Source organism: Lytechinus variegatus, chromosome 16 (assembly GCF_018143015.1).
Source record: "Lytechinus variegatus isolate NC3 chromosome 16, Lvar_3.0, whole genome shotgun sequence".
Classification (NCBI taxonomy): domain Eukaryota; kingdom Metazoa; phylum Echinodermata; class Echinoidea; order Temnopleuroida; family Toxopneustidae; genus Lytechinus; species Lytechinus variegatus.
In genome coordinates, this window is record NC_054755.1 from 15,884,895 (window position 1) to 15,895,007 (window position 10,113).

General features: G+C 35.9%; 1 protein-coding gene across 1 annotated transcript; it reads right to left on the reverse strand.

The window, feature by feature from the left end:
• Positions 1-3,309: 3,309 nt before the first annotated feature.
• Positions 3,310-9,396, reverse strand: LOC121430380 (trafficking protein particle complex subunit 1-like). The gene is made up of 5 exons (XM_041627665.1): positions 9,283-9,396; positions 7,546-7,644; positions 5,722-5,792; positions 4,104-4,242; positions 3,310-3,622 (listed from the first exon to the last, which is right to left on the reverse strand). The coding sequence occupies exons 2-5, from the start codon at positions 7,642-7,644 to the stop codon at positions 3,497-3,499; spliced, it is 435 nt and encodes a 144-aa protein (XP_041483599.1). The 5' UTR covers positions 9,283-9,396; the 3' UTR covers positions 3,310-3,496.
• Between the last annotated feature and the right edge of the window lie 717 nt (positions 9,397-10,113).

The following is a 10,113-nucleotide window of genomic DNA, read 5'->3' on the forward strand; positions in this document are numbered from 1 at the left end:
TTGAAAATAGTAGGAAAAATAATTTTTTTAAATGTTAGTGAAGGTCTGAGGAAAATCCATCAAAGATTTCAAAAGTTATTATTACCATTCAATATTTTTGATTTGTGACGTCATATGAGAGCACCTTCTCAAATTACTGTGTCGGAAAAAATCAATGAAATTTTGTTTCCTCAAAAATTTAATAATCTTTTTTATCATTGATCTATCATTATATCAACACTTTAAGAGACCAAATTATTTCACATCCACTCCTGAATGATTTATTTAGTCAGCATGAATCATTAAAAATTTGAAATATATGCATTTTATAATACCGGTACATGACATATGAGGCATCCACTCGTATATGATGCAGTATTTGGTACCCTGGGGTACCAAATAATAATCCGCCATTTTGTTGAATTATTTATTTTATTTTTTGCGCTGTACCCTGGGTTACCAAAAAATGTGTACAAGTATATTTTAATGTTTTGTACAGATTTTTTTCTTTCTTTTTAGTGATCTTATGTAACAATTAATGCATGCAAATGATAACTTTATTCTAATTTTCATGTTCTGTTCTAATCTTCACTGTTCAATAATAACACCACCCCCACCGTGTGTACCGGGGCGAGTTTTGGGACTATATTAAAAGCTAATCTTTTGTGTAAGTTAGCTGTCGAAAAGTATACTTAAATTCTTAAGTATAACATAATTTGTTTACTATTATTGGCATTAGATTGTATCAAAGAAAGGAAATAGGCGTTGTGATCATTGTCCCCATTCATTGTCATGATTGTCGCACTGATCGTACGACCGAGATCAACATGACAACAATGTAACTGTACACTATTACAACACGAGATGGCGCTGCACAACGCCGTACCCCGGGGTACGGCGTGGTGCATCATATGTCACAAATCAAAAATTTAAAACTGAACTAACTTTCTCAATCTTCGATGGACTTTCCTCAAACCTTCACCAACATTTTCATTATTTTTTCTGGTATTTTTACAACTAAATTTCTTTCAGGGTGAACTCCCACTTTAATGCACAAAATCTGCAAAAAACCATGGTTTAAAAACCAGCTTTGGAATTTGGGACGTGTCCAACCAATACTAATAGGAAATGAAGAAATGCTTCAACAAACATATATCATACACATTCTTTTTATTATTTACATCTATAGACAATGATAGAACAACTTGAATATATTTTCAGTTTTGAACTGTACTCTACAATCTGTTAAGTAATATCAAATATGAAAATCTTTGTGTAAATCATAATAATAACAAAACAAAATAAAGTGGGTGAAATCACTTTTGGGGCCTGCCATACAAAGCTTAGCAATGATCGTAGAACATTTTTCTATGATTGATTGCATTGACTACAATGTACAATCAATTGTAAAAAATCAAGAAAACGATTAATTGCTAACCTTTGTGTTACCTGACCCTGGAGCCTGTTGCAGAAAGAGCTGTGATCAAACGCAACTTGATTTTTCACCAATGAAACATGCCTATTAGGGACTTGCACTTCATTTCTCAACTTGCATTTAAATGCAACCCTTTCTGGAACTTGCCCCTGAACTGTAATAAGTAAAGCGAGTGATAAGATTTGTAACCACAATAGCACGACACATGTAAATGTATGATTATTACAATATAAAAATGTTTTTACAATATGCAACAAGAATTTCATGTTGGTCTTCTCCAATCCGCATTGCAACGAGAATAATAAATTATTTTCCCTAATTAGCTTGCAGATTCATTGTTTTAGGTATGCAGTGAGTTATAAACCTGCCTATTGTAAAAAAAAAACATTGCACTTTAATTTATTCATAGTTAAAGGAAGCTGTGAAATTAGGTCGTTCAATACAAGCACAAATAGTTTCTTGATTTAGAAAGAAACAAAAAAATAATCTTAGTCTTTCTAAATACATTTCCATTCAGAAGTTTAACAATACACAACTAGAATTCAAAATAATGTATGAAACATCCCATCTGTGCTCTCTCATTAAACAGAAAAGATATAATTGATTTTATGAGTGATATCAATCATAGGTTTACCACCATATATGGTATAACCATGTACATGTTCTAAAGAGATTCAATATTCCATGATATGATTAATTGCATCTATATATAAATCTATTTTCTTCAATCATTCTGTATTATGTTGCCCACTTAAGGAGTTTAGTGATTACTGTCATTCTAATATTTTTTTTTGATAACATTAAATAATTGTTTTAAAATTCCCTTGAAATAAAAAAGTAGATTGAATCATGAAAAAACAACTTTCATGAAAAGTTCTCCTGAAATTCAGTGGCTTATAACAGTGTTAGTGAAATCCCTGACATATTGCTTAATGAAAATCTTCTCTGGATTTCAGTAGCTATTAAATTGCAAGAGAATGTCTCCATGGTAGCTAAGCTGACCACCCCTTGAGTAGTCTAACATGACTGACTTCCCAGGTACTGGTCCAATATAGATTTGGAATGTTGAGTCTACATGATCCCGATCTGACTAGGTAAATTGCTGATTGGTCTTCACCCGTCTCGTCTACTGTTCATTTGGTCTCATCGTACATGGTCTAATCCAAGTTCGTCTACAACCAGTTCATCATCAAATCAATCATTCAGTCTAATTGCCATTTTGCCCATTCCAATTTCCAGTAAGGATATACCCAATTAGTATATACTTCACTTCTTCTAAATTCACTTAGTTCATAAATGGTCAGATGTGGAAATTAGAGTAAGTAGATATTAAACTAAAACCGCAATAACATTATTTTGATAGTAGACCAAATGTATTCTGAAGTCAGATTTAACTTAGACCATGGCCTACCTCTGTGCTAAATTATGGGGAGCCAAAAGTGTCAAAACTTTCATTAAGTTGGATGTTTCTTATGTTTACTGTGCTCTTTCCTGATTCATCAAAGGTGAAGACAATCATCTATTTAGAATTCCTAGAAAGTTATGATTTGAGAGGCAAATGAGCTGAAATATGATATATAATCATATATCTACAGCTGGTGATTTATGTAAAAATGGCTATCTATACTTAAACCACAACTTTAAACATTAGTTTAAGTTAAACCCAACTTCAGAAAAAAGGGCCAATGGGTTTAGACCATGATAAATAAGATTATCTACAATAGGAGTAGACCAACTGGTTGTAGACCACATGAATGTGACTATGTGAGCCACAATCCTGACATCTCTACAGCAGTCTTCATAATAGTTCGCCCTGGTACGATGTACAATTGGAATGTTGAGTCCTAACATCATAACTAGGGTTTCAGGACAGAACTTGTCAGTCATTTTTTTTCGCGACAAGTCCTGTTTCATCCAACAATTGACATTATAGTCACAGTGCTTCTCAGCTAGTCAAAATAAAGTTGTCAGATCTGACAACTTGTCTGTCAGATGACAATTGTCGATGAAACGCTCTTCAGATATATCCCAGGTATGGGAGAACAGTTCACAGGATGATTGACCTCCTTCAGAGGACAGAGTTCATTCGTCCGTAGTGAACGCGGGCAAGCCTCGTATATACGCATCCAGCTTGGTCTTGAATAGCATGCTCTCAATGGGTTTGTTGAGTGGACATAACGGATTTCTAACGATCAGGTCTACATAGATCTGCAAGGTAAAAAATGGTAAAACAGTAGAAATCGATGTAAAAGTGATAGTAAAATAAACTTAACCCCAATACATCATTTTTTTTCATGATAAATGTAGCTGTTGCATAATGTAACTTTTTTTCTAAGAATTTCTGAGGAAAGACGTGTGACTGAATGCACAATATTCAATTGATAATTGAAACGACTTTAAAGAGCCGTTTTAAATTCATAAAAAGTGTCAATGTCTTAAGTATGAACCAATGAAAACTCACCAAGTTTTCCTCAAGATCTTTCAATAGAGGAACAATTAGTAAGTGCTTACTGTGAGAAGGAAGTTGTCATGTAGGCTTGTACACAATAACATGCTACTTGTATTAACAAAATCTAAAATTGGATTCATGACTGGAAACCAATGTAGATAGGGTTAACAGAATATACAAATATTGTGATTATGTTTATAACTGTAAAACCAATAAAAAACAAAAGAAATGATAGCTTACTGCACTATATAAATGTTGGAGGATTTCTCTCATAGGTCCAACGTTCAGGCTTGAGTTGAGAATGAACTTGAGGCCGCTCGGTGTCTCGAAGAAGTGAAGCTTGTAGCAGTTAGTACAGTAGTTTAGAAAGCCATCTTTGCTGTATGCTAGGGTTAAGGTCTAATGTACACCGACTGGGAATCAATCCTAGCACACAGCAAATGCACTGTTGCCAGTTTCAGTTGTATACTTTTAATTCATATGTTTCTTTTTATATTCTTATACTGACCTGGATGGAGGTAAAGGGGTGTGGGAAGGAAGACCTGTGGGTCATGGTAATTTAGTTAAACTTTTCCAAACCCAGGCAGCCCCTTCATCTCTATTCCAGGTCCTTGTATTATGTCATGTACAGTAGATGTATATCCTATTGTTTATGTAATTTGTATTGTACTGTAATTTCTGTATTTTGAAATGCCGAATAAACAATAATAAAAGTAATAATAATTGACAATACAATTCAAATCACAATGAAAACCTGGGAGGTATTTGTCAAAAGTAAGTGAATCAACAGCACATTCGTCCAACGTTTCAGAGCTGACGAAAAGCACAAACACGTCATTTGTCTAGAGTCACGGACGAAACTGCAGGTAAAACAGCTTATTATTGATGAACTGACACGATCACTACAAAGGTTGCTAACATGCTGACAGAAACTTCTGGATATGATCTAGAAGAAATAGACAGACTGATCAGAGATCTTGAGAACAGAATTAAAGACCTTGAAAATCAACATGATGATGTTGAACAATATTCAAGGAGGAAATATTAAGTATTTTACAGAATTGAGGAGAAAGAAGGTGACAATACGGAAGAGGTTATAAGAAACTTCTGCAAGGTCAAACTTGGAAACTTGAAGGATGACGATATTGACAAATCACATCAACTACGATCACAGAAAAAGGATAAGAAACATAGAATCATCATGAAATTCACAAATTACACCACTCCTAATGCTCTCTACCAGAGTTGAGGTAAGCTACGTAAACTTAGAGCCCCACCATTCTACTACATACAGGAAAACCTGGCAACATCAAGATCAGAGCTGTTCTGGACAATACCAAATTACAGTAATTCAATGGAATGCCCATGTTCAAAAGAATACAAAGATGAGGAAAACATACTTCAAAATTCACATCCAAAACTTAGAGATTAAAATACGTTCTAAGGAATAATATTGGTTTTTCGGGGGGGGAGGACCCAACAAATTCTATTGACATTAAAAAAATACAATGGTAAAGATAGCTATCATTTATAAATAATGTGATGAAAGCAGTGACAAAATCCTTTCACATGTTTGCAGGCAGTGTTATGAAATAGAGACACAGATAAGGAGAAGACTAGTGGTGATTTATTAATTACAAAAGTTGTAATGTTAGGGGTACATGCTAAGTCTGAAACACAAGAAAGTGGGACATATGGGAAGACAAGAGCTTGAAAATGGGACATTGTAGACTTTCCTATACATTAGAGAGAAACATTTCCCAACAAAAATGGAACACAGTTGAAGTAGCTCCCTCTTTAACCAAAATCTGAACAGTCCATGTTTAAAACAGAGTGCAGGCAGGTTTATAAAGGATACAAATCCATTGGTGATATTCTGCTGATAAAGGACTTGATAGAAAATATTAGACCATACATCAGCTTATACTCCTGAAAAAAAAATAGATGAGAAAAAGAGATGGAGATTTGTACCAAATTGTCTTTGATGCTTTGAGTATTTGCCATACACATGTATGGTTCTACATGTGTCAAGATTATACCCATTCAAATTTTGTTATCTTTTTATATTGAATGAATAATAATTGATAATTTGAAAATTAATCTTTTGATAAACGTTCATTTTCAGAAATCACGATAACAGAATAAACCTTTATAAAGATCATCTAATGGAGACCATAAGCGAGTTCATATGGAGGTGATTTTAAAGGAGAGGATCCTGGAATTACAATGATGTTGATCAATGCTTGGCACAAGTGATTTTATATCCAAAATTGATATGAAATTTCATTGTTGAAAAGAAGTGAATATCAACAGAATTGAATGAAGTTAACACCAACCCGCCAAGAGGGCAAAATTTCAAGATAATCTTAATCATCACTTAAACATATATAGTATTTTTCCCCTAACCTGAGGAGCGTTTCATCAACATTTTTGTCCGACTAGTTGTCAGATCCAACAACTTTCCCTGATTCTGATTGGCTGTGAGGCACTGTTACCATGGAAACTGTCAGATATAACAGGTCTTGTCAGATAAAACATCAGACAAGTCCTTTTATGAAATGCTCCCCTGCCATCAATGCACTTTTTAACTATTCCTACTAATTTTCCTTTTGACTAGTCTAAGCCATAAACATGTACATGTAACTCTGCCTATCAAACTTAGCTCTTGGGACCAGAAAAATCTCTTTGAGGTATAATAACACATTTTAAATAATTTTGTCTAAAAATTGCTTTGACTTTAGAAGATTGACTTATGGAAATTCTGCTTAGGCAGAGTTACCTGTATTTGCACAGGCTGGTTACTATAATATTATAAAGATGGACAACATTTATTCAAATTCAAGTTTATTCTTAAAGGGGAATGAAACCTTTGGAACAAGTAGGCTTGTGTCAAAACAGAAAAATCAAAGAATGAGAACAAAGAAAGTTTGAGAAAAATTGGACAAACAATGAGAAAGTTATACTGCAATCACTAATCCTATGGAAATCCTCTTATTGGCAATGCGAGAAGGAAGTATGATGTCACATCAGAACAACTTTCCCTCTTGCTATGATGGACTATAAAATACCCCAAAAATGTATCTTTTTGCTTTTTCTTATGGTGATACAAACTCTTTATCCATGATGTATTCTTTGAAAATCTGTATTACATGCCCTCCTATAGAAAGAACATGTGATCTACTGATAGATCACATAGACCACATAGATACTGTACTGTATATACATAGACCATATACATAGATAGATCACATAGATAGACCTGGAAATTTGACTGCAGGAACAACTGTATTTTTCCATACCGTAAACCACATCAGCAATTGTATTTTTCCAGTAGATGCGGTATAAAGTATAAAGATAGATGTGATATAAAGGGCGGTTTAAGTGAAATATATACTAAAGTAATGGGGAGAGTTGTTCACAAGTGATATCACACATCTTTGTCACGTTGCTATTTTAGGATCATCACAGCATTAGTGATTGCTATATTCAAATGCTCATAACTTTCTCATTATTTTTCTGATTTTTCTCAAACTTTGGTTGATTTGTTTCTTTGATTTTTCTGATTTCACTCAAGTTATCTTGTTCCAAAGGTTTCATTCTGCTTTAAACATTTAGGATCTTCAGATACTTGCTTGAAAGAAAATAGTTTTACTGTGTCTGTTTTGCATCTGATATGCCATACCTCATCTTTTGACATTCCAGATTGCTTGGATCTGTTCCATTCCTGGTAAAATAAACAGGTCCCAAACCGATCAAATATGTATAGGTTATAGATCGTCATCTGTGATAGAGTGAAGCAAAAAAAATGTTATTGCTCAGAGAGTCAAGAGAAATATGTCATTAATATCCTGTTTTAATATGGAATAGATAATTTACCTTTTCTTTCCATTCATTGTATGTGTTCAGACTCTGAGACTGAGTTTGTGAAAACTGGCAAAATTTTATGGAATGATGCAGCTTAAATGCAGAACATTAAACTTTTAATGTTTTTCTCTTCTATATAACTGTCACTGTTGCCATAATACTAACCCAGGGAGCTCCGGCCAATGCCCAGGACTCGTCCATGTAAATAGTTGGCAGACATGGGTACTCTCCAAAATGGGGTTAAATTTCTTTTTTCCCCATGAATTTGGAGTGCTATGGCTACCCCCATTCTACTCCATTTCAAACTATTTACACGAAGCGGGCCGGAGCCCAGGACTCGTCCGTGTAATACAAGGCGGACATATGCTCTCCAAAATGGGGTAGAATGGGGTCGCAATAGCACTCAAAATATAAGGGGAAAATATGAATTATGCACTTGCCTCGATTATATATGGATGAAGGTCTATCGTGAGACACAGAATCCTGACATCAAGGCACAAACTGGACCCTCAAAAAAGGATAAGTTCTGTCTCATTCGATCTGCTTCTGTAAATTCTCATTCGATCTCCTTCTATAAATTCTCATTCGATCTCCTTCTGTAAATATTGAAATAACTTTTCCTTTTTTTGAGGGTCTAGTTTGTGCCTCGATGTCAGGATTCTGTGTCTCACGATAGACCTTCATCCATATATAATCGAGGTAAGTGCATAATTTTTATTTTCCCCTTTCATTTTGAGTGCTATTGTGACCCCATTCTACCCCATTTTGGAGAGCATCTGTCCGCTTTGTATTACACTGACGAGTCCTGGGCGGGCCTGAGCTCCCTGGATTACACTGAAACTAGCTTAAAAAGAATAGCATTATCATGATATTGGGAACCACCATTCACTTCATACAGCAGCGCTTTATTCAGTCACACGCATGGTTCCCTATTTCCATCTCCATTCACTTTGACTGTCTGTACACAAGTGCGCGAATACAAATCGACGAGTGGTTCCCAAAACCATGATTTGGCCAAAAGAATAAGCTTAATTTCTTAGTGACCTACTTTTCATCCTAGTATTCACTCTATATCTATCCTCCGGTTAGCCTCAAAACTGACAAAATTGGTGATTTATTTTAGAGCCAACATCGAGTTCCTCACAGTCACGTAATTCGTAAAATAATTCGCTGCCGAATTAAAAACATCGCATGCGCAATGGTCCAAGCTCTAGCTCAGACCCTCGCACATGCGATGTTTTGAATCGGTAGCGAATTATTATACAAACACTGTCAGTGTCACTACCACTGGTCACCGCACACGGCCATCCTATCGCCGTACCCGCCCCCAATGCGGCCCGGCCGGCAATGGCCAGCGAGCGGAGCTCGCCGAGACTAGAACGGGGGCCCAGCCCGACAACACACAAAGCACACCCACATAATAAGGGATGATAAGCGCAGTAGCAGTGATGGCCCTTACATGACCCATTTACAGCTTACTTTACAACTCTATGTGTATTAAATTCTATACAACCTCAATTAATTTCGGCTATTGATGAATCTACATATTCCATACCTTTAAAAGCTTTCCCTGAAGGCTAGAAAACACTAAATATGACGTAAATCAAAATCTCAAAAATAAGTTCGCAGTGAAAATGAGCACATAGAATCAGCAGAATATGAAATTGCCAATTTGATTTAGTTACCGTATACGTAGCTATCGTAGTGGCGATTTGAAGAGTCCTCAATCTCGGAAATTCCAATAGACCAGTTCGTAGTACTTTACTCAGGGGCCGCGGAACCGGGGGGGGGGGGGCTGGGGGGGCTTCAGCCCCCCCACTTTTTTCCAAAACCGTGTACAAAAACTCAAAAATTAAAGTACGATTGTGATTTTTAGCATGGTCAGCCCCCCCCCCACTTTGAAAACCGTTCCGCGGCCCCTGTTACTTCCCCAGGACCAAAATCCAATTGAAACCAGTTGGATTTCCAACTGGTTTCAATTGGTTTCAACTGGTTTCAATTGGTTTTAACTGGAATTTAACAATTTCCAGTTGAAACCAGTTGGGCAACTGGAAATCCTAACTGGAACCAGTTGGGCAACTGGGAATCCTAACTGGAACCAGTTGGGTAACTGGAAATGACTTCCAACTGGAAATGATTTCTAACTGGAACCAGTTGGGTAACTGGAAATCCTAACTGGAACCAGTTGGGCAACTGGAAATCCTAACTGGAACCAGTTGGGTAACTGGAAATGACTTCCAACTGGAAATGATTTCTAACTGGAACCAGTTGGGTAACTGGAAATCCTAACTGGAACCAGTTGGCAACTGGAAATCCTAACTGGAACCAGTTGGGTACATAACTGGAAATGACTTCCAACTGGAAATGATTTCTAACTGGAACCAGT

Bases quoted from the DNA above. Each gene is read 5' to 3' on its own strand.
- LOC121430380 (XM_041627665.1), bottom strand. From the start codon at position 7,644: ATGACGATCTATAACCTATACATATTTGATCGGTTTGGGACCTGTTTA. The intron at 5,793-7,545 runs GTATGGCATATC...TTTTTTTTTCAG, and splicing joins CTGGAATGTCAAAAGATGAG to GAGTATAAGCTGATGTATGG. The intron at 4,243-5,721 runs GTATCCTTTATA...CCTAGCATACAG, and splicing joins AGAATATCACCAATGGATTT to CAAAGATGGCTTTCTAAACT.